General features: G+C 35.1%; 1 protein-coding gene across 2 annotated transcripts in view; it reads right to left on the bottom strand.

The window, feature by feature from the left end:
- Nucleotides 1–26,323, bottom strand: part of LOC149792318 (uncharacterized) — a 101,906-nt gene that overhangs the window by 2,539 nt on the left and 73,044 nt on the right. Inside the window, exons 2-5 of one of the 2 annotated variants that reach the window (XM_089970896.1) lie at nucleotides 25,168–25,548; nucleotides 14,535–14,798; nucleotides 3,691–4,107; nucleotides 1,090–1,216 (exon numbers count right to left, since the gene is read on the bottom strand). In XM_089970896.1, the coding sequence (XP_089827022.1) occupies nucleotides 1,090–1,216; nucleotides 3,691–4,107; nucleotides 14,535–14,798; nucleotides 25,168–25,548 (1,189 nt within the window). Of the gene's footprint in view, nucleotides 1–1,089; nucleotides 1,217–3,690; nucleotides 4,108–14,396; nucleotides 14,799–25,167; nucleotides 25,549–26,323 lie in introns of both variants that reach the window. The other variant, XM_089970894.1, reaches the window with a different exon arrangement.

Below are 26,323 nucleotides of genomic sequence, written 5' to 3'. Positions count from 1 at the left end.
CTCAAACTACATTTACTTTTATTAGAAACATACAAATTATTTTTCTTGTACTAATGATACCCCTCAAAGATTCCAATAACTAAATCTACCTGCTGCTCATCTCTGTCAGGAGTTGGGAAGTATAGTCAGATCTGACATTGATTACACAAGTGACCATTACTGTCCAGCTTCAAGCATCGCCCCTCACTCGTAAATAGGCATAATTGACATCTAATTCAATTACGAACTCTTCTGACAAATATATATATATATATATATATATATATATATATATATATATATATATATATATATATATATAAACTCTTGCAGTTAGCATAAAAATCATTATCGACTGTTTAGCAGATATTTTAGCAAAGATAGAGCCCATTAGTGAATATAAAAAAACCCAAAGAATTTTGTAATTTTTTTGATCTTTAGGAAATTGAAAGTTTGATGCAGATTCATATTTGATAGATAAGGTTAACAAAGATGACCTTAGAATATGTATGTTTTTGTTACGTGAGAAAATATTTGGCTGGTAGCCTTTACATGTATCGAGTCTGAAGGAAAGTTTTATGACTTGCGCGTATGCAACATGATATAAGAGGGCGTTCGCCTGGAATTGTTACTTTTAGGAAACACAATCTATTTTTACCATATGAATGGCTCTTTATTTGAAACTCCAAAACGGTATTTCCAAAATATGAGAATTTTTCGTTGCTGTTGAAACATCAAGTCATAAAATAAAACTACGGGTATACATTTTGAATGGATGACACAAGGTCAAGACTTGAAGTGTATACTGAATTCGTTAAAATTCATAATATGATAGACAAGTTAGAGATGTATCGGGAAAAACGTTCTGACTCTCTCGGTTTATGACAACAAATGATGTTTACAGGCAACACGTTTTGACTATCTCGGTTCATGATACAATAAACTACGTAGCATCAACTTAATAATGTGACATTAACACATAAAGGCATTTTATGTCTCAGAATGGCTTAATACCTCCTGAAACACGAAGCATGCTCAAATATTTGGCATCACTCTATACAGTTAACATTTTTAATTCGTCCAGAAGACCTGTTTTTCAAAGAAAGTTACCTTGTCCTGCATTTGACGTATACCGATATTATTACCACAAATGTCATCAGCACTCCCGTAAGAACCGGTATGACAATGTTGACAACTAATTGACCGTTGTCAGAATGATTGTCCAGGCGGTTAATATCTGCAAAAAATGCATTATTAGTACAATATAATTCCTATACATTAAAGAGGGCTAACAAGACGCAGAGGTACCCTGTTGTGCACTTTCTGCGGCCGAAGGTTTGATCTCTGGGCTTTGGAATATGCACAAGAAAGTTAGTTGCCCATCTCAGATGTTTGCTTTTCACAGGTTTATTTCTGTTTCATTCCCCTTAAAGACAACCTGAACATCTGGACTATTTGAAAAAGATTGTAATAGCTTCTACAATGGACGTTAATAAAAAATATACTTCACTGAAAAGTAAAAATATACAATAATTTTTGCCCATTTTGTCCAATTTGTGCTCGTACTTTCATACAAATCTTTTCACCAATTATTCCTCCACAGAATTCATACATGCATAAAATCAATAGAGACGAATAGCATTGAGTATATTGGTACGATACCTTGACTGTATTACAATACTGAATTAAAAAGAGGGATTACAATACTGAATTAAATAAAGACAGACGACAAACCAGACTAAATTTCTAATATCTTTTAGCAATATCAGCCTTTTTAAAACTGGAGAATCGACGAACAGTTACTTCGGCTAAATGCTATTTATTTTAAATAAGTACACCACCTCTCGCCTATCAGTGATATGGAGTACACATTTTGTTGCAGATTTACAAGAGATAAATTTCTTCGCGATAATATCGCGAGCCCAATTCTTATTTGTTGCTAAAAGTGCCATGTTTTCAATTTAACTTTGCTCTTATATATCTGTATTATATAATCGTGCTTAGAGTGACTTCACAACTGCGAATCAGCGAAATGTTTGATAATTTAAGTATAAAATATTATTTATCAACTTCACTGCCAGTCAAAAAGGACAACAGAAATGTTCTTTCAATGTTATAAATTAGATTTTTTTCAGACGAAATGTTTCTTGCATATTCCGAGATTAAGTTGTCTGTTTCTTCGCTCAGAAGGTTTTGGGTTCATACAAACACTTGGACAAAGCTGGAACAATTAAGATATTGCATTACCAGTAAAATGCTAATTTTATTTTCATTTTATTGTCTAAACATTAGTTTTGCTCCATTAAATAGGAAATCAATACACGTAGCACTTCTAAAGCAATTTAGATCTCAGGAGATGTTGTCATAAATAATGCACACAACCACTGGGGTCTGGCTGACGATCCTGGAATAACGGAATGCCGACTTAGATAAGACAGATGATAGACTATATACATAAGATAGATAAGTGGATAGGTAAGTAAGGAGAGAGAGAGAGAGAGAGAGAGAGAGAGAGACTCTTCAGACAATGACGAAATCGTCCTGCAGAATATGGGAATTATAAAATAAAAAAGCCAGACACTGTGGGAATTCACAAACTGTGCAAATTGAATCTGGCATAGTCCATGCACAAACTGAGAACTGGAATTCACAAGCTGTCCACATAATCGTTCCTGCAAGATTGGAGTATCTTGGCCTTTTAATATATACATTTACTATCCTACTATATTAAATATAATGCGACTTTAAGAAATACAAAATGGAACACATTAATATTAGAAGCTATTTTATTTTATATCTTTTTATTTTATATATGATACCAACTTTGCGAAGAATATGAGAATTCAAAGATCATAATATAATTTGTCCCGTGCAAAATAACTCTTAAATTAAAAAGAATTTTAACATAATTTTTCATTCTAGTTTTTTTCTTTCTGATGATACCGTACGCATACTAAGGAAAGACTTCTCTTTATTATATGTAAGAATACAAGAAGCATATTATTATTGCTAAATGACAAGGAATTGAAGGCCCGATGATCATTGCACTACGTCGTAAGAGGCGAGTAATGAAGACAGAAACTGGTGGCTCACTGCTTACGATGCCGAAATAGGGAACGAAAGTTCTGAGTCACAATCCCACAACAAATCAATCCAGTTCAGCTACCATGACGTGTCCTTATACAAGGGACTTTACTCTATTTGCCTGTATGCTAAATATCCTACTTGTGTTGATGTGCTGAAGAACACTAAATAAAACCAGACCTAAAATTACTAGCTTGTGCAAAGAATCCAATCTTTTCGCGTGAGACGATTGCTGAGTTTCCCAGAACAGTGAAGATGCTCAGTCACTTAAGCGTTGTTAATCTCATTCTTCCAGAAGTCTGTCTGTCTGTCTATATATGTGTGTGTGTGTGTGTGTGTGTCTAACTGACTTTTTTCCTCTTCAACAATATCAGATTACTCAAAATCGGGATACTACAAGATCATGAAACGCCACAGAGAATCTGAGACAAAAACAAAAGAGCAGTACTGAGTCAGTTAACGTACTGACCAAACGTTATTTGCACTGAATATTGTACACGTATATATTCGTGTTGCTGTACCGTGAAACAACAAGCCATGTCAAACCAAAATAATTATAATTACTACCCATCTGGAAAATTTGTTTGTTTTCTCGTAACAAAAAAAACCCCTGTTTTTAATGATTACCTTTCTGATGTAGTGTAGAATCATTCGCTCCAAGATTCTCTTGTACATTTGCCGTCTCAACTGTGGTATTGCTGTGTCCTCCACTTTTATGTTCCATATGTGTCTTTGGATGCACGGACGTGGAGCTCTCTGATTTCATTATTTCTCCAGAGCCATTTCTAGGTTCACCCACGTGATTCCCGACGGCTTCCCTGACTGCTAGATGTGAAGCATTTTTGTCGAAAGAATCATCATATAAGTCATCGTTTATTTTTGAATTGACTGTACTGATGTCAGGAGAATTGCCTGGCTCTGTAAAACTTGGAGGAGTAAAAATGTTCGCTGCCACGCTAACTTCATCCAGTAATTCAGGTAGAATCGTCCACTGTTCAGTACTAGATTGGTATTTATTGCAGGACAAATGAAACGAATTATTACCTGAAATATTATAGCATTAAATTGCTTAGTATAACATAATCACAAATAAGTGACGTATATATATATATATATATATATATATAAAATGTCAAGGAAAATAGTCTTTTCTCCAAGAGATGTTTCTTTATATGTGAGATACAGTTACCAGTCACTAACATATACCCTATATTCCATATCTGAACGAGATAGTATGGGCCATTTCTCAAAGAGACCTATGGGTCACATCATAAAGAAATATTATGGGCTATATTTCAAAGAGACATATGGGTCATGTCAAAAAGAAATATTTTGTGTCATATCCCAAAGAAATATTATGGGTCATATCGCAAAGAAATATTATACGCCTAGTTCGAAAACCGTCGTCTCCTGCTGGTAAGGGCACGAAGTACTACTACACATAAATATTTGCTGTTGAAGTGGGTTTGGTTTACATACTTATCCTTATCGAACAAGTTTCAAGACTTACTAGCCTTTCCTTGATGAGCCTATTATTTAATGAACATGAATACTAATCTAATAAGTTACCAAAGCCAAACAAATCCCTCCAAGGGGCAAGTTTCATCAATGGTAGCTAATTACAGCCTGAACCAAATTAAAAGACTGTTGTTGATAAAGTTGAATCTTGGTCGTTAAGTACAGTCCATACGTATTAAAATCATTAATAACAAATTTCAGAATTATAATCGTATCCCCTTGCTCATTTTAAATGGTGTTAAATCAAACATATCTTTCACAAAATACATACAAACATACATACATACATACACACATACATACAATACATACGTACACGAACTGGATTTAGTGAGAATGGTATGACTGATAATTACCAAAAGACTTAATTGCATTTTGTGCATGTTGTTATATTACAGAACAGCTACAGAAACTAACAAGATGACAAGAGAAACAACTGCGTTCAACAGGTTGTGTTCCCATTTGGACGAAAAAAAATCGAACTTATCCCGTTTATTTGTTAACAACAAAATGGGTTGTAATCATTATTTACTAAATGTTTCTTACTTTCGTTTTCTCCTTATGGAGATAAAAAAGATGTAATCATTTGATTGTAATTTGAAATGCTGGAATAAGATTGAGCATTAATTCTAGTGTCTGTACACCCCTTTTATCAATACAGCAACCGATGTCTAAAATAAAATGATTTCGGCAAGACACCAACAGCGTCTGCTCTGAATTTATTGGATAAATTAAATGCGTAATCACCTTCCTAGAATACTAGTTCTACTGTGCATTATGAAGTTACAGAGAATAATTTCGGTCCCCAGCATCCAGTTCATAAACATTATTCCATGTTTTTGAACATAAAATCAATGCATCAAACATTATTGCGTGTTTTCGAACACGATGTCAATACATCTCCATGCATACGTGTTTTGATCGATATACATTCATTAGCAGTTTATCCAAACATGTGTAACTGATAATAGTATGTAAATATTTACTTTGTGTTTATTATCAGGCAATTTGCAGAACTTTTGTTTGCATGTTTACCAATCATTTTTCCTGACGGTCGTTATTAATGCAATTGATTATAAAATGCTTTTTGTAATATAAAACTTCCGGAACAATGGGGAATATTACTTTTAAGAAAACAAAAAATCAATCCATTTTTTCTTTTTATACGATAAAATTATATGCATTTTCTCATAACAACTGATTGATGGCTTCATAGGACACCCAATAAAATGCAACTATACCTAAGAACAATGAAATATCGTGTCTATTAAATTGCGACTATATCGACATCTAGTAATGGTAAATTCATAATTAGGTAGTTTGAAATACCGTCATAAAGATTTTTCAACGCTGAAAGGGTATCTGATTTCTTGAAAAGATATCCATAAACTCGTGTTTTATACTGCTTGATCACTCGGAGTGTAGATTTTTAAACCCAAACAGGCACGATCAAGTGGATTCTAGATATTTAAAACCTTACAAACATGATCACATGATGTGAAGATATAAACCATGAAAAGCATGATCACATGCAGTCTGAATATATTTAAGCCGAACAAACTTGATCATGTAGAGTCTAGATATATAAACCCTGACAACAATGATCATGTGGAGTCTAGATATGTAATCCATAACAAGAACGATCACATGGAGTCTAGATATGTAAGCCCTAACAAGAATGATCATATGGAGCCTAGATGTTTAAGCCCTAACGAGAATGGCCATATGGAGTCTAGATATATAAGCCCTAACAAGAATGACCACATGGAGTCTAGATATATAAGCCCTAACAAGAATGATCACATGGAGCCTATATGTTTAAGCCATAACAAGAATGATCACGCGGAGTCTAGATGTTTAAGCTCTAACGAGAATGATCACATGGAGTCTAGATATGTAAGCCCTAACAAGAATGATCACATTGAGTCTAGATGTTTCAGCCCTAACAAGAATGATCACATGGAGTATAGATGTTTAAACCCTAACAAGAATGATCACACGGAGTCTAGATGTTTAAGCTCTAACGAGAATGATCACATGGAGTCTAGATATGTAAGCCCTAACAAGAATGATCACATTGAGCCTAGATGTTTAAGCCCTAACAAGAATGATCACATTGAATCTAGATGTTTAAGCCATAATAAGAATGATCACATGGAGTATAGATATGTAAGCCCTAACAGGAATGATTACATGGAGTCTAGATGTTTAAGCCCTGACAAGAATGATCACATGGAATCTAGATGCTTAAGCCCATAATAAGAATGATCACACTGAGTCTATATATTTAAGCCCTAACAAGAATGATCACACGGAGTCTAGATGTTTAAGCTCGAACGAGAATGATCACATAGAGTGTAGATATATAAGCCCTAACAAAAATGACCACATGGAGTCTAGATATGTAAGCCCTAACAAGAATGATCATATGGAGCCTAGATGTTTAAGCTCTAACGAGAATGATCACATGGAGTCTAGATATGTAAGCCCTAACAAAAATGACTACATGGAGTCTAGATATATAAGCCCTAACAAGAATGATCACATGGAGCCTATATGTTTAAGCCATAACAAGAATGATCACGCGGAGTCTAGATGTTTAAGCTCTAACGAGAATGATCACATGGAGTCTAGATATGTAAGCCCTAACAAGAATGATCACATTGAGTCTAGATGTTTCAGCCCTAACAAGAATGATCACATGGAGTATAGATGTTTAAACCCTAACAAGAATGATCACACGGAGTCTAGATGTTTAAGCTCTAACGAGAATGATCACATGGAGTCTAGATATGTAAGCCCTAACAAGAATGATCACATTGAGCCTAGATGTTTAAGCCCTAACAAGAATGATCACATTGAATCTAGATGTTTAAGCCATAATAAGAATGATCACATGGAGTATAGATATGTAAGCCCTAACAGGAATGATTACATGGAGTCTAGATGTTTAAGCCCTGACAAGAATGATCACATGGAATCTAGATGCTTAAGCCCATAATAAGAATGATCACACTGAGTCTATATATTTAAGCCCTAACAAGAATGATCACACGGAGTCTAGATGTTTAAGCTCTAACGAGAATAATCACATGGAGTCTAGATATGTAAGCCCAGACAAGAATCATCACACTGAGTCTAGATGTTTAAGCCCTAACGAGAATGATCACATGGAGTATAGATATATAAGCCCTAACAAGAATGATCACATTGAGTCTATATGTTTAAGCCCTAACAAGAATGATCACATTGAGTCTAGATGTTTAAGCCCTAACAAGAACGATCACATGGAGTCTAGATGAATAAGCCCATAATAAGAATGATCACACTGAGTCTATATGTTTAAGCCCTAACAAGAACGATCACATTGAGTCTAGATGTTTAAGCCCTAACAATAATGATCACATAGAGTATAGATGTTTAAGCCCTCAAAATAATGATCACACGGAGTCTAGATGTTTAAGCCCTTACAAGAATCATCACATTGAGTATAGATGTTTAAGCCCTAAAAATAATGAGCACACGGGGTCTAGATGCTTAAGCCCTAACAAGAATGATCACATGGAATCTAGATGTTTAAGCCATGACAAAAATGATCACATAGAGTCTAGATGTTTAAGCCCTAACAAGAACAATCACATGGAGTCTAGATGAATAAGCCCATAGTAAGAATGATCACATTGAGTCTAGATATATAAGCCCTAACAGGAATAATCACATAGAGTCTAGATGTTTACGCCCTAACAAGAATGATCACATAGAGTGTAGATATATAAGTCCTAACATGAACGATCACATGGAGTCTATATTTTTAAGCCCTGATAAGAGTGATCACATGGAGTCTAGATGTTTAAGCCCTAATGAGAATGGTCACATGGAGTCTAGATGTTTAAGCCCTAACAAGAATGATCACATGGATTCTAGATGTTTAAGCCCTAACAAAAATCATCACATGGAGTCTAGATGTTTAAGCCCTAGCAAGAATGATCACATGGAGTCAAGATGTTTAAGCCCTAACAAGAATGATCACATGGAGTCAAGATGTTTAAGCCCTAACAAGAATGATCACATGGAGTCAAGATGTTTAAGCCCTAACAAGAATGATCACATGGAGTCTAGATATTTAAGCCCTAGCAAAAATCATCACATGGAGTCTAGATGTTTAAGCCCTAACAAGAATCATCACATGGAGTCAAGATATTTAAGCCCTAACAAGAATCATCACATGGAGTCAAGATGTTTAAGCCCTAACAAGAATCATCACATGGAGTCAAGATGTTTAAGCCCTAGCAAGAATCATCACATGGAGTCTAGATGTTTAAGCCCTAACAAGAATCATCACATGGAGTCTAGATGTTTAAGCCCTAACAAAAATCATCACATGGAGACTAGATGTTTAAGCCCTAACAAGAATCATCACATGGAGTCTAGATGTTTAAGCCCTAACAAGAATCATCACATGGAGTCTAGATGTTTAAGCCCTAACAAGAATCATCACATGGAGTCAAGATGTTTAAGCCCTAGCAAGAATCATCACATGGAGTCTAGATATTTAAGCCCTAACAAGAATCATCACATGGAGTCTAGATGTTTAAGCCCTAACAAAAATCATCACATGGAGTCAAGATGTTTAAGCCCTAACAAGAATCATCACATGGAGTCAAGATGTTTAAGCCCTAGCAAGAATCATCACATGGAGTCTAGATTTGGAATCGGGTTACAATTAATACTTCCAGTTCAGTACCCACGAATGTAGTTCTAGTCTATTTTTAGAACATTTTTTCCTCTCATTTTGGTGGTGATAGAAGAGTTTTATTTATACATTTTTGGTAGAGATTTAAAGGTAACTGTTTATAATATGAGCTCAGGGTGTTGTTGTATGTGTGTATTTCGGTGACAGTGCACAGTGAGTAATAAGGCCTTGGTGATGATCTGGAAGTGAAATTTGTGTTCTGTTTACATGCTGCTATGTTGACAGTCCAACATCTAAAAAAAAGCAGGTCAACCTTTTACAAGACCTTCACTGTGAAGTCATCTTTGAAGGTATTTTAGATTAACATATGATTTGCATTGATTGTCACACAGTGGAAAGATCAGTACTGAGAAACAAATGTGTAGAACATATAGTAAAATTAATTTTGTTCTATGTCCTGTCAGGGCAGTATTGGAGTAAAGTTTAAATTAGTATAAAATCTTTATAATTAATGATAGACACATGAAATTTGAATATGAAAAGATAAGAATGAAATTAGAAGTAAAAAATTAATTTTTATTTTAAAAATTTTAATAAAATTTAAAAAAATAAATAAAACAAAATTCCCTCCTAAAATGCACATATATAATATTTTTTGAAATGATATTAAATGTTATCAGCATGTATATATTCCTACACCATATACAAGCTCCAATGTTGGATATTTGTCACATTTTATCAGAGAATATATCTTTGTAAGTCAAAATGAGACCTTCATTTAAAATACAAGAAGACAAAATTATAATTTGTATTGGCCATTCAGACTATTTATTAGGGGTCCAAGCAGTTAATTTATGCGGTTATGATGGGGTCACTTCCTGAGTAACACACATCTGCTTGTATAGCCTTCAGTAATTGTTTATAAACATAGTTATAAGGTATTTAGTGAGAGGACAGCGATGAAAACTTTATACTAGAACCTACTCAGATTCTCTACTAAATCATTTTAAACTGTCTGAGAATGAAATACAGATCAAAGGGATAAAATATGCTTTCATCAGGTATATTTACCCTTGGATGTAAGAAAACAGCAAAATGATGTAAGTTGAACACACAATGCATTCCATTTTATTGTTCAGTTTGGTTAAGATATTGATTGGTGTAGTGCGGCATTGTGGCCTATATGATGTTATGGGAATTCTAATGATCCATCTTGCTTTATGCATTATTAATTACTAATAATATTTGTTAACTGACACTCTAAAGATTACATAATAAATATTCAAACGGATTATTTGAATTTAACTTTGTACAACTGATCTTAACATGGTTACATATCCCACATGAACAAATATCCGTCCATTTTAAAATGTTTGGGATCAAAAGTTCATATTCAGTACATCATATAGGCTGACAGTGTACCTATAGTGAATCTGTAAGGCACATTTCTGGCTGTGTGCACTGAAAATATCCCAAAATGTTATTTTCATCATGAATATGCCTATGTATGGTAACATATTTCAATTTAGTACATTGACAGAGTGCAGTATTGAAGCATCAGCTGATATCTGATTCCATTGAATCAACGAGCTTAATAATTGGTAATCAACACTCTTACAAATACACTATAAATGTTCAAACAGATCATTTGAATTATGTTTGCACATTTGATCTTAACAAGTACATTGTATATGTCCCACATATGCAAATTTCCATCCTTGTTTACAAGATTTGGGGATCAGAATTTCACATTTAGTTGATGATATAGGATTTATTGGTACCTATAGTTGATCTGTGTGACCACATTTGGCTGTATTCACTTGCAATATCCAAAATTGGTATTTCCCTCATGAATAAGATTGCTTATAGTAATATATTCTAGTTTAGTACATTGTCACTTGACTTTCCTGTATACTGGAATGTACTAATGTTTGCACAATGATCAAACCTCACTGCCCCAACATTGCCTTAAACTTTATGATACATAGTCTACCTCATTAGTTATTTAACTTGCAAATGACTAAATATGCTTCTAGAAACCTCATATATTTTTAGGATGAATTTATCACTTTAATACATGGCCATTGCTTCACATTTCTGAGTGTCATCTGTCAAGTTTAATATCTTCCCCCATGATTGCATCCTTAATGTTATTTTGAAATCACCATATCTAACACATTTTAACTTCATTTACATAGATCTTACTGTTTTCAAGAATTAAGTGAACCATATTGTACCTTTTCAGGTCTAGCCTGGTCTCTGGAACAAAGTGTTAGATTTGGATCAGCTTGGAAGCTCTCCAGTAGGCCGGTGGTGATAGCAAGGTTTCATAAGGGCATGTGCAGTGTACTGCCATAAGTGACCAAGATTAGTTCATATCACCACGCTGATATATAGCACCTCAAAGACATGGCTTAGGTCTTCACGAGAGAGATCAGAACCATTTTTCAGTAGGGTAGAGCCTCCCTAGAAACTATTTTCCTATCCCATTGCCATCTTTTGTAGTTATCGACATTGAAATGTAATTCATTTTTGCTATAAAACATGGTAGTGGTCCCATCAGAACTTTAAATCTGAATGTGCTTTTAGTTATGGAAACAACTGCCTAAGTATCTGGCACAATAAATGTGGAACATAGCACCTGGCATTGTTTCTTTAGTGTGTACACCTATATGCATCTGGACAGGCATATTGCTGTTTGCTGCCAAAATCACTATGAGCTATGTTGCTTCACTCCCCCTGGGAACAATGTTATCAGTTGTACAGACCCAATCTACCATTTGTTTTAAATACCATTCATTAGTCAACTTTTCTGTCTAAAATTTGTCAAACTGTGTTTTAAAACTTGTGTACAAATTTAAGTTTTCAATAAAATTTAGTTTTTAAAATTTAAATGTTTATTTAATTTGCCATTAAAATTTAATTTATCAATATTTGTAACTTTCAAACATATTTTCAGACAGGACATATCTTGTATTACAATTAGGTTTTTACTGCATTGAAAAAAGTTCCTATAATTAAGGAAGATATAGCAAATTTAGTTTTGGTTTCTCAAGAGCACTTGGACCAGAACTTGCACCCTGTGGAACACCAGCACTCCATACTTTCTGACATGTGTCACATGTTTTGTTTGCAAGAAAATTCAAAAAGACTTCATTTATAAAGTTGAAATAGGTATAGCATGCAAATATATGTTTGACTGAAATTGGCGTAAAACATGGAGCCTGTCAGGAATCCGGTTACAATTAATACTTCCAGTTCAGTACCCACGAATGTAGTTCTAGTCTATTTTTAGAACATTTTTTCCTCTCATTTTGGTGGTGATAGAAGAGTTTTATTTATGCATTTTTGGTAGGGATTTAAAGGTAACTGTTTATTTTTGATAATATGAGCTCAGGGTGTTGTTGTCTGTGTGTATTTCGGCGACAGTGCACAGTGAGTAATAAGGCCTTGGTGATGATCCGGAAGTGAAATCTGTGTTCTGTTTACATGCTGCTATGTTGCCTGTCCAGCATCTCAAGAAAAAGCAGGTCAACCTTTTACAAGAACTTCACCATGAAGTCATCTTTGAAGGTATTTTAGATTAACATTTGATTTGCATTGATTGTCACACAGTGGAAAGATCAGTACTGAGAAACAAATGTATAGAACATATAGTAAAATTAATTGTGTTCTATGTCCATATACAAGCCCTAACAAGAATGATCACATGGGGTCTAGATGTTTATGCACTAACGAGAATGATCAAATGGAGTCTGGATATGTAAGCCCTAACCAGAACGATCACATAGATCCTAGATATATATAGCCCTTACTATCATGATTACGTTTTGTCTATATATATATATATATATATATATATATATATATATATATATATATATATATATATATATATATATAGATAGATAGATAGATAGATAGATAGTAAAGTATAGTATGTATATAAGCTGTACCATTGTCATACCACCAGATATATAACTTTTCATCAAGACAAAACAAGGCTTATCAAGTTTCCATTCATGCAAAATTTATACAACGAGTGGAATATCAATGATTCAGCGTAAATTCTTTACATTTATTTTATTTCTATCACATACAAAAATACTTATACAAGCATTTCCACCAGTGTTAAGGTTGATTACGGTCAAATATGTATTGGCGGCGTGAATGAACTCTTCACATCCGTGCTCAGTGTGTCCGCTTCAAAATTTAGTTCTGCATCTTTTTCGGCTATTGACAATTCTCTTTGCAAATTGATCAATTACTTCCGTTTTTCGAGTTTCTATTTTCATTGATATTCATCAAATAAAAAAAAGACACACTTATAATTTAGGTATGAAATATTGTTTAAATGTAGAAAGTATTTTGTCTTTGTGTGTGTGTGTGTGTGTGTGTGTGTGTGTGTGTGTGTGAGAGAGAGAGAGAGAAAGAGAGTGAGAGAGAGAGAGAGAGTGAAGAAGGTTTTCCAATTAAATTATTTAACATGTCTAATTCAAGTAGAAAGAGGGGACTATTAATATTTACTCGTTATTTTCTTAAGGTCTTAATGATTAATCAGTGGAAATTCATCATAAAGCTGGAGAATATAGATCGATAGCTTGCCGTTGAAACAATAATTTTAGATGCATCACAGTTTGATATATCAACAGCATGGATATATCAAATTAATTTATACCAACACTTATAACGCTATATTATTTTAAACTTTAATATATATATATATATATATATATATATATATATATATATATATATATATATATATATATATATATATATATATATATATATATATATACACAGTACAGTTTAAAATAATATAGCGTTATAAGTGTTGGTATAAATTAATTTGATATATCAATACTGTTGATATATCAAATTGTGATGCATCTAATATATATATATATATATATATATATATATATATATATATATATATATATATATATTACAATTTAAAATAATATATTATTGTTTCAACAGCAAGCTATCGATCTATATTCTCCCGCTTGATGATGAATTTCCACTGATTAATCATTTAAGACATTAAGAAAATAACGAGTAAATATTAACAGTCTCCTCTTGCAATACCTTTAATATATATTAGTGACAAACTTACCTTTCACCTGTAGCCATATCAACGCAGGATGATCAATGGTATCATTACTGTTCATACCTTCCAGAGAGATGTTTAAAGTGTCATTTGTCAGTACATATTCAAAATTTAGGTTTTGATAAAAATTAGAGACAGAGCTACCTAAGGTACACTTTCTCTCGAAAGTTTTATTCTGAATCTTTAATCTCGTTGACTTGCAATCACTCAGACTTTTGGCAGATTTGGCCAATCGAACATCGATGACGGTAACTGCTATACTTGTGACACTCTTCATGCCCACGCCTGTGAAAGAGCAAGAACACTCTGGACTAACACTGGCGCCATTTGTCTTTGAGCCATCGAAAATTAAATATGCATGGTCGGTCAAGAGCTTCTGAGTGTCACATATATCCAGAGTTTCTTTCCCTGTCGATAGAAAAGGTATAATTTAGAGTTCAAGTTTTGCACATGATACGAGACGGGTTTTGTTCCTCGTTGATTTACTATTTCAATAATTCTGAAACTAAATAGTTATTAGTGGTTTTGGAAATAACTATTCAATGATTCTGAAAACTAAGTAATTATTAGTGGTTCAGGAATTAACTATTCAATTATTCTGAAAACTAAGTAGTTATTTGTGGTTTAGGAAATAACTATTTGAATAATTCTGAAAACTAAGTAGCTATTAGTAGTTTAGGAAATAACTATTTAAATAATTCTGAAAACTAAATAGTTATTAGTGGTTTAGGAAATAATTATTTATTTATCGGATTCAAAAGCACGTTAGCACAATCCTGGTTCTATATTGGAGATGATACAAAATGTATCAATATAAAGAGAAAAACCCTGGAAAACCAGAAGAAGAACTCCCTCAATTTCAGTCTCTCAACAAAAGCAAGCAGACGATCAAGATAAAAAGACTAAAGTCTTCAACAGGATGCGAAAGTATAAAGGCCAGAAACAACAAAGAACTCCAGGAACATAAACACTTCCAAATACAAGTCAGTATTTTCTCTTACAAGATAAATGATAACAATAAAGCAGTCTCTTCAGTGAAATTAGTAGCTGTAATAGTAAGTATCAATCAATCAATCAATCAATCAATCAATCTGTATTTCCTCAATAAAGAGAGTTCATTTACAAATATAGAGAACAAGACAGAAAAATACATATTTTAACAATTTACATTGATGATTTCGGAAAGCATTCCAGAAAGTCTTTGATACATATGAAGCTAAAAGAGGTGAAGAAGGAATAAATGGAATAATAATTATGAAATGAATGCGAGCATTGAAAATGGTATATGAAAGCTGTACGTAAATCTATACAAAAAGGGATAAATAAAAAACATAAAAATGTATTATTACAGCACTGATCCATTAATGATAATGACTTTGCTGTCAAAATGGGATCTTACAGGTAGAAATATTTGGTTAAAGCTGATCTAGGAAGTTCTGCTTTTGAACAATATTTAGTCTTCAGTCTAAAAATTACACTAGGGATGCAAGGAAGAGATAAATGAATGAACATATCTGAAAATGGTGAAGTTCTGTTTTGTCCAGTCTACTTTCAAGGTCAGTTGTTAATAGTTTTAGTAACTACGACTCATCGTTATTTTGGTTAAGTTCTACGTGTAGTTCAAGTCCAAACTTGTCAAGCATCGAGTGAAAGTCGTTGGCAATTTGGCTTGTAGACATACATCCTGTTAATACATGCTGAAAGAGGTCGGTATATTGTTGACCACAGTTTGAACAGTAATATCGTGACTTGGCTTTAATACCCACATGGGTGCAATAAACGTAGTTGATCCGCGTTCATGCTTATTCCTCGCAATGCAGTACAGAGTGGAAGGGCGAATTTGTGCTTGTAAGTGTCAAAATCTGGAGAAATCACGATGTCTATTGATTCTGTCTAGCCAAGCAGTCTCTTCCTTTTAAAGACTGGTTATACTGACAAATTGTTTCCACTGAGATCTGTTAGGGAAATTTGATTGATTAAAGATGTAAAAGATGAAATCTAAAAGCTCGTACCTCCGAAGTAAATTCCAAACATCTGGAATAAAACCACATTATACAGACTGGGTGCTAGATTTATGTACAATGTTTGTATGCCATTTTTGCATGCTTTCGTGCATTTCCTAATTATTGATATTCCGTCTGTTCATTCCTCGTCTGTATTTGTTTTATATACGGCAATGGACATTTTGGAATGATTTCCGAAATCGCCAATGTAAATTGTCAAATTTCTCTTTTTCTGTCTTGCTCTCTATTTTGTAATGAAGTCTCTTAAGTGAGGAAATAAAGATTGATTGATTGATTGATTGATTGATTGACTGCTTGATTGATTGAATTGATTGATATAGCAAGTAGCTGCAATAGTTAATAGCTGTATTTGAAATAGTAAGTAGTTGTAGTAGTCATAGTAAGAAGCTATCATAGTGAAATTAGCTCATTGTTCCAAGAGTTCAAAAACTTAATATCTATTTATTTTCACGTTGTTAAAACGGCTTGTAGAGAAAACATTGGAAAAAACATCCTACCATATTCGTGGTCACCAAGAAAAAAAGATTGTATGAGTAAACTACAGCAGGTTGTGGTTAAGACGATTACAGAAGACTTAACACGAAAAATTAAACTGAAGAAAATAGTAAATGGGATATTTAAATAACCGCATCTTTAACAAATAAATGAATCTTGTTATTTGTTTTGAATGTATCTGGCGTCACATCTATATAAGAAATGTGAAATCGATGTACATTTAATGGAATTCCTATCGTATTTAGAAAACAACAAAGACCTAATAGTATAAAATTAATCTAATTTTACTTATTTCATTTAATTTTAAAGATCAGGATGAAAATATAGCGTGAAGCCAGTCAGAGAACCTGTTTTAATTGCTGATTTCCGTTCTGTCAAGTCAACTGTTTCTGGTAAAATCGTGCACCCCTTATACACCAGAGTGTCTTTCATTGCGCGCCATAACGATATATACCACTAATTTAATTTACATAGCCATAATCAGTGCCGGATTATGGCCTTCGTCCCCCCCCCCACCTCATACAAAATGTGAAACTAAAGAAAACCATTTTATAAGCTACAAATATGGAAAATACTAGTGTTACCATCATTCCAAATCAAAAAAATACTCGTACATGCAGATCAAAATCGTCATATATTATTCAAGAAAATTTTACTAACAATTAATTTGATTATTTTTTTTTGTGTGCCCTAAGTACGTACTTAGTGTGCCTAATGGATAATCCGGCACTGACCATAATGTTAATATTTTGTCAATTTACTGTACATTTTATGGAAAGGTATCCAAGAGTACGCCTTTAAAATGATGAAAAATAGACACGATGCTGATTTGCTTTTGATAAAAATTCCCTTTAAGTGTCATTAAATTTTGTTTAATCTTTACCTTTAGTTTGTACAATGAAACCACTATTGTGCTGACGTGCCGTACAACGCTACTATTTGCACACATATCATTTTCAAAATACAGCCAAATGAAACCTCCCCGTATACATCCAGTATTATCTGTGTTGACATAAATTAAGTAAAAATGTTACTTGTTTTAGGCCTGCTGTTGTGTACAATTTATCCATACCTATGCGTTATCTTCTTCTAAAAACACATATTTAATTTTTCCCCGATAATTATTTCCAGCAAAATGTTCTTATCCTTAGGCCAACTGCCCTTGAACTTACATATACAATGGAACGATAAATTCAACCTTATCTATACAAAATGTATTGTACTCCTATGAGGTAATCATTGGTAATCAGCTATTAAATACGGCGTTCCGTCACAATGAATAAATAAGGGACAAGTCAGAATATGAAATGGACTAATTCGAGTAACAAGTCAGCGAATAAAGTGCACTCACTTATGCTAGTAACAAGTCAGAGTATAAAATGGATTAATTCGAATAAGGGGCATAGTAATAAAACCTGTTTTTAAATAACCATTTAAACCACGTTAGTTCCCCTCTACGAATAGGAAGGGACCTATTGTGCATGTCAGTCTATACCGTTCTGTGTTTAGGTCATCAAAGCAGGCGTTCTTATTACATTGTTACATTTCTAGTTACCTTACCGTCACTTACATGATAGGCACTTTATGTAGGTATATACATTTTGGTTCCTCGTCTTAAAAAAAAAGACAACTCCATCTTAATACAATTCTGTTTGTAAATCGAATCCAAAATGTATCAAGGCCAAATACACGTGAATGGGTACAATATTTGATCTAACTGATTTTCTCTCCGTACAATATTTTCATAATTCTTTTATTATCAACACCATCTTCTTATAGCTCGATTACAATGACCTGTCCGTTTGACCTTTTATTATGATTTATATTAGACTCTACTAGCCCACCATAGTAAACAGCATAGTCGTAAGCATGTATTGTGCACGTTGGATGCGCGAGATAATTCCTCCAGGCCATACAAGCAAGGTTGTGCTTTGCTAGAGCTGTGACCTGGAACACATAATTATGACCTTCAGTAAGTCGATTTGATGACCTTGGTTGTGGCGGTGTAACATTCTTGTTCCATCCAAAGTGTTACGCGATGTGTACGTGTATTTTTAACGTAGCTTTAACAATCTAAGTCATATCGCTAAGATGTCTGCAGTGTGGCAGTTTATAGTATGTCGAACACTGGGCATCATGTCGCAAATATGTAGCATTACGTTCCACCCAGTCACATGATCCCTTCACCAGGCTGACCAGTCCTAACACTAACCTTAATGCTGAGCGCCAAGCGAGGCAGCCGCTAGTACCATTTTTATGTCTTTGGTATGGGGCCGGGTTCAAACCTGCGACCTCCTGCATCCCGGGCGGACGCTCTAACCACTTAGGCCACTGGAGCGGTTAGTTAAACAGAAGTAAAATGGCGAATACTGGGGCCTGTATGTTTACACGTAGCTGTGTACCGAAACAAGATAGTAAACACAAGGTCTTCACATGTGCTACTATTCTACCAGTAATCGCATGTAGCAAGAGCTGGTGTGTATTTGATCAAAGACGAATGTTCCGAATGATACTCTGTCAACCAGTTCATGCGTGGAAACGGTTAGAAAAAGAACGAAAAAAAAAAAAAAAAAAACATGTCCGCCATCGTGCTTTAGTACATAAATTACCACATGCTCCTCGCAGTGGGTTACCTTCTTTGGGTAGGATGCCTCAGCTTTGTAATTTAGGTGGCGAAATGATCAAAACAGTACGTTTTGAAAACTGTCCCACGCTCAGCTTATCTTGTGTTGGGTACGAAATTTTGTTCTGCAGTAGCTTTGGTACAGAATGAGAAGATGTTGCCAAATACGTTGGAGGAAAGTGTTAGGAATTAGTTACTTGCTGTGATAGAATACAGGGCCGATTGATAACGTTTCAAAGTAACACGTTACTTACTTCACAATAAACAATGATATCTCAAGAAAGAGACTCTGAACCAATAAAGTCTGAATCTATTTCCCTTACTTTACTTAGTTTATGAGTTTTGATGATATATAAAATGTGGTATCCAGTCAATGTGTATTAGTTACCCAGCAAAGACGAAATACTAAGGTTCTGGTGACCCTGGAGTCAAAACAGCATGCTGGCAGCAATAGATTCTGAAAGAGTATAAGCTTTGATTAGTTTGGAGTTACGACAAAACATGATGGACCCTGCGTCCGCCGTCCTGCTTCTATCGGAATGAATATAAACCTCTGTCAGACTTTTTTCAGGTCAATAACGTTACAAGTCTAAAAACAAGGTCGCCAAACTGGATGACTGATAATAAACGAAAGTGAAACGTGTTCCTGGTTAGGGCATTGCCAAAACATTGCGCAAGTATCGGTCAAGTTGGCTCTTGAGTGACTTTGAGACATCTTTTCCTAGCGAGACTCCGAGCAAGGTTGCATTAGGCACTAAACGGCCACGTGCCTGCATGAACCATGTCAGATGAAAGCAACCCACTATTGTCAATTACATTATAATGATCACTATGTATACATGTTATGTTTGTATTAGAAAAAGGTCAACTGTGAAAATAAAATATTTGCAGGACAAATATTTCCTCTATTTAGTTCACTCATTTATTTTCACACCCTCTCATTCTCCATCAGTGAGAGAAAACAAGTTCAACTCTATATGATCAACACTGTCAACGCCATTATAGGTCAATATCAAACGAATTGTCGACATAGTTGTAGTATACGTTTATCAAACGAGACACGTAAGTGTAAAAAGTCAATAAAAAAAGAAAAAGAAAACGAGAAACCTCAAGGAACAAAAATAAACATAAACATACCGTTTTCAGTAAAATTACCTAATCTGAGGAATTGTCAAGCAGGTATAGTCTGATAATACAAACCCGTTTGTTTGTACCCCCCTACCAATTTAAATAACGGAAACTTTTAATGTGATAAAGAGTGAAGGAACTTAGCCAATTCATTCATTGATTTATAGTTTCTAACCTGACTCTGAGTAGAGTGGCCCTAACACCGTCATCTTACGCGCGTTTCATGCTTAACGGAAGTTTTCAGTGCAATAGATGGACATGCTCGGATCCATTTCCAGTTTCTGGACAAGTCCATTTTTAGCAAAGGGGTGTGTCATGACTACAGATGTACATACATAAGTCGTCTGCTTCCGATATTTACAATATGAATCAAGCAAAGGAAAATGACAACTACGCTTTTCGTGTGGATTTAACAAGCGGTTTAATTTCTATGTTCGTGTATGCAGAGGGATATAATTCCAAACTCTCAACGTTATGTAATTTACGCAATTATTCAGCATTTGCCGAACAGGATGAACTACGTCATTATGTTGTCTGATGGAAATAAACTAGCTATAGTGTACGCAGTATGGCGCCGTGCTAGAATGGAAAATCCGTTAAGCATGAAATGGTGCAGGGGATGCCAGCATTAGTGCCATCCTGGTCTCAGGCAATTAGAAATTATAAATCAATGATTCAGTCGACTTAGTTCTGTGCACTTTTTATCACATTAAACATTCTCGTTTTTGAAATCGATGGGGGGGGGGGTACAAACAAACGGGGATGTAGAGTCAGACTTATAGTAGTAGCTAGTCAGCAATATGCAAAACCCTGGCCTTCAAATTAACGTCAGACTTTACTGGTCAAAATCATTCAGCATCAGACCGATGTTCCACAAGGCCTACCATAAGAGGACACACATTCATGGCACCGTTGCTAATGAAGATACTATGAGATAATTTATCCATAATTCTAATATTAATAACGTACCAGATGGTCAATCATAATGAAACTCCATGCTACCAAAGATCTACACACGTGACTTTAGTGCCCAAAACGAGGCTAGCGGAAAATATGGTAAAGTCATTGCCTGGTCTACTGACGACTTTCTTTATAATATTCATCAGGCGCAAGTTCACTTCTGAAAAGAGTATACTTTTGGGCATGTTTGATCTGAGCGAGACAGTTCACCATAACAGATGAAAATTACTACCTACTGCTCGATTAGACTGGGGCTCTAATCATTTAACTGAAAGGTTAGATGACCATGTAAATCTGGGGCATGTTTCGGTCCTTTGACCAAAGGTGTCTTTTCAACCAAGAATTAGTCAACCAAATTCATGGTCTTGTTCTCATGCAAAAAACTATTAGAGTTGTAACATAGATGATGACTTCTTGTCCGCCTTCTATTTTCAGTTAGAAAGCTTTGGTTAAACATGCAAGACCCCTGTATATTACCTCCGTTGAACTAGAAAGAGAGAACCAAACACAATCACTAGACGTATGTACCCCAATATAGAGTTTGCAAGTGGACTATGCCCTCATGAAAATGCATATGAAAAGTCAATCGACAGGTCATTTTAGACGTGATATTGGATAATTAGTGGTGTCTCAACATTTATACTAGAACCGTTGGGATATACTGGAAAAATAGAATCGTTTCATGGAGCGTCTATAAGACTAATCCAAGTTACTTATCATTCGGGTCATTACAGCAACCTATCAAAGACGCCCTCGTGTTAGAAATGGACCATTATACATCTATCATCTATAATGTCTAATGCAGTATGGAAGTATCAGATTTTCATGTTAACTTATATGAAGAGAAGTTATGGCGCTAATACTGTAGATTGAACAGTTTCAGACTTTACAGGAACAAAAATTACATTCGCTGATAACATGGTTGCTGACAGATAAAAAAAACAACAAAAAAACACCCCAACAGCAACAACAACAAACAATGTCAGCCAAGCAACAGATCCAAAGATGTTACGAGTTGGATTATGTTCTAGCAGCAATTACCGATTAATTATCACAGTTATTCGAGTTATTTCTTGTTAGAATGGTAATCTTTAGTTACCGTATATAGTCATTTATAAGTGGAGTCAAACTGCAAACAACATAGATCCTGGTCTGATCTAGCATAATGCGTATGCAGATCAGCGTCTATAGTGTTTGTTCTACCAATTACTCCTACTAAACTGCACATACCCAGGTCTGCTGGCGCATTATGCAACGACAGATCTTGGCCTGTCCAGTTTGCAGTTAAACTCTACGTATAAGTGAATACAAACGGTAACAAATTGGTGACATCAAAGGCTACGTGAGCTCATTTATCTAGTCGTTTGTGTATCCAGCTGTCGAGACTGCCCAGTTCGTGCACACTGTTTGTGTACACTGTTTGTATAATCTCTATGGGGCCCCGAGTGGCCGAGTGGTCTGAAGCGCTCACCGTTACGGATCACTGCCATGATGCCATCTCACCTCTGTCTGCGTGGATTCGGATTCTGTTAATGTGTGTGTGTGTGTGTGTGTGTGTGTGTGATTTGGATTTTTTTAACGTAGCTTTAACAATTTTTCAGTCATATCGCTACAATGTCTGCAGTATGGCAGTTTATAGTGATGTCTAGCATTGGGGCATCATACCGCAGACATGTAGCATGATGTCCGACCCAATCACATTATCCTGACACCAGGCCGACCAGTCCTAACACTAACTTCTTAATGCTGAGCGCAATGCGAGGTAGCTGTAAATACCATTTTTGTAAGTCTTTGGTATGACTCGGCCGGGGATCGAACTCACGACCTCCCGCATCCGAGGCGGACGCTGTAACCGTTTCGGTTAATGTGGTTATGCGAGAAAGCTTGCCAGCTACTTCTTGTGGGTCGGTGGTTCTTTCCGGGGTTTTCCTGAGTTCTTCCTCCACCATTTATACTGGCCGCGATGTATAGCCTATCATGTGCTGAACAATGGCGTTAGACCTTACAATAACGTAACATATTATACATATTTAATTTGACGTTTGGACTGGACTTTATCAGTTTTTATCCAATTTTCACGGTAAAGCTTCAATATAATTTCATCAACGTCATAGAGAAACGTCGAAAAGTAACGGCTAACAATGCAAATAGCTATGACAACCACTACTGCCGTGGGTTGAAACGCAGTCGAGCCAATCAGTGTAACATACACGATTCATAATTTATTCTGAACCTGTCATCGTTGGGTTGTATGTAGTTCTGTTAAAAAGGATTGCCAGAACTGCATTCCTGTATTATTTATATGATTACGGCAATAAGGCATACGTGCATTTTCTTGTCTGAGCTTTTATCGGAATTCTTGATGTAAAAACAAGGCTGTTGATAAGAAATAATCGATGCACTTCATGCCCGTATCTGGATAGAATCACCGTTCGGATCGAACATAATTACCGCTATTTGAGATTTGGTGTAAGAACGCTGTTCCCTTGGTGATAACGTACTGTTTTATAACGTTTTACATCCAGGAAAAATACATAGTTTCCAGTCTGAGATATTATACGTGGTGCCGTTATTTCGTGATGAAAATTAAAAGTGTTCAGAGTCTATCGTTTTTGCTTTCGATTCAATTCATTTGAAATTCTTGTACATGTTTAATGCCATTTATATCCCTATGAAGTATCAGTAGTAAACCTCCAAATTCTGTATGTACATGTTATATTAAAATAATGAAAATCGATTTCCTCTACGAAATTACCATTTTCTAAGATAAAATAGAAAATGACACCCAAACAATGTTAATTGATGCTTATAATAATAATAATAATAATAATAATAATAATAATAAAAGAAAAGATTACTCACGGTAAATGTCAGTATAATGAGAGAAATAGTAATTCAAACAGAATTTATACCGCTTAGGTAGGGATGTAGACGTTTTAGCTAAGCCTGTTGCGATACTATACACCTACAAAGATTGTTTGCAATAAACCACTTGACGACCTTCGATTGCACAAGTTACAATAATTACAAAAGGCGCCTACGACGGCTCAGCTGTTGACTTTGTATTTTGTTTAAGACGTGGGAAATCACGGATCATGGATTAGCGACCGTTTCATTCAGATGTAGAAACCGGGGTTAGAATTGTTTTGGTGGGGGTTTGCGTTTTACGACACAACAACACAACTACAATATTTGTTATTTAATGCGGAGGCATTTGAAGTAAAGTACCTTACCCAAGGATACATCACGGTTACTGACCCGTTCTGATTTGATGGTAGGATTCGAACCCACACCTTTTCGGTCGCGAGTCGGGCATGCTACCAACTGAGCCATCACAGCTTCTCAACTAGGGATAGAACCACGGGCCGAAAGGCTTAAAGTGAATGCGTGACCACTGCTCTATTTAGGCCCTATTTTGCAACAGTACTGTATGTGTAGCAGTCTGGTTTGCGTGAAAGCAACAATAGCCTTTCCTTTGCTTGCAGTATCATTATAATTTATACAGATTTGCCGTACCTAAACAGTGACGAATGTAATATATACTTACTGTCTATACATTCATAATTTATAGTGAGATAGTCAGACGTAATGACCTCGCTCATCGGTCCGCAGTACGACATGCCCACCCACGGCGCCTGAAATGGTCCACATGTCGATTTTCCAGAACAGTTCGTATAAATATCAAAAACTGTCTCTCCATATAGTTTGTTGGTACAGTCTGACTTCTCGTACCAGCAGCAGCCGCCATCTTCTTTACAAGCCTCGTCGCTTTTATGGCACTCCTTTCCTCTTTTGTATCCATACTGGAGTGTGTTCAGTCTGATTAGTTCTGTCTCCTTACATTCTAAACTGTAGAAATCACACGCAATATTTGTGCCATAGCAGGCCGAGCTCTCCTTAGATGACACTTGGCTGTATGCTAGAATGGCTGAAAAATTAAACGAATTAATGTTTTAGCATAATTTAATTGGGTTCAGATGGTTTGAAGCAAGTAATTTATGAAGTAAGTGTTTTGCTTAAAATCTATTTGTTTTCTTCTCCATATACTACTTAAAGATTGCTTTGTATTCGTTGGCTATGTCAAGGGTGTAATATATGCCATCAATCTTACTTTTACTCTTAAATTTTACTTCTACTCCAGGCATAGACACTGACAACAAAAATTCGGTTAAAGGCCTAGTTGAAGACTTCTTTCAAAAATCTAACAACAGAAGAATCGGTTATCAAAAGAAAATAAATAAACAGTGTTCGGTAAAACTGAAAGTTGCAAAAACACTGAAGTGGCATGCAATTTGACAACTGTACCACTCCAACCCCATCCAGTTGGACGCCAACCTCAAATTCTCTCTTGCCTCATGATTCTATTCTTCCCTCGTCACAACCAACCAACGTTTGAATTTCGCCAAAAAATTAATGAATCCTTTATTAATATGATCCTAATCAGGAGCAAAGTCCTGGGGTGAATTCAAAATACACGCACTGTTTAATTAGAAACTTCGGTTTCGATTTGAATCAGACTGCATTCTGATAGGTGAGTCAACGTTGAAATGTTTCCGAAGCAACTCGACCAGTCGGGTAAATATGCATTCGTAATTAATTTAACGAGACTCATTATTGGCAAAACAACATAAAATGGGACTTGCAATTGTATTGTTGAGAGAAAATATGACATTTATTGGGTTTCCTCAAACACTGTCAGTCTA

This window comes from Sinohyriopsis cumingii, chromosome 9 (genome assembly GCF_028554795.1).
Source record: "Sinohyriopsis cumingii isolate HCF-2022 chromosome 9, ASM2855479v2, whole genome shotgun sequence".
Lineage (NCBI taxonomy): Eukaryota > Metazoa > Mollusca > Bivalvia > Unionida > Unionidae > Sinohyriopsis > Sinohyriopsis cumingii.
Note: the sequence above shows the minus strand (reverse complement) of the source record. Positions and strands in the feature narration are given on the sequence as shown.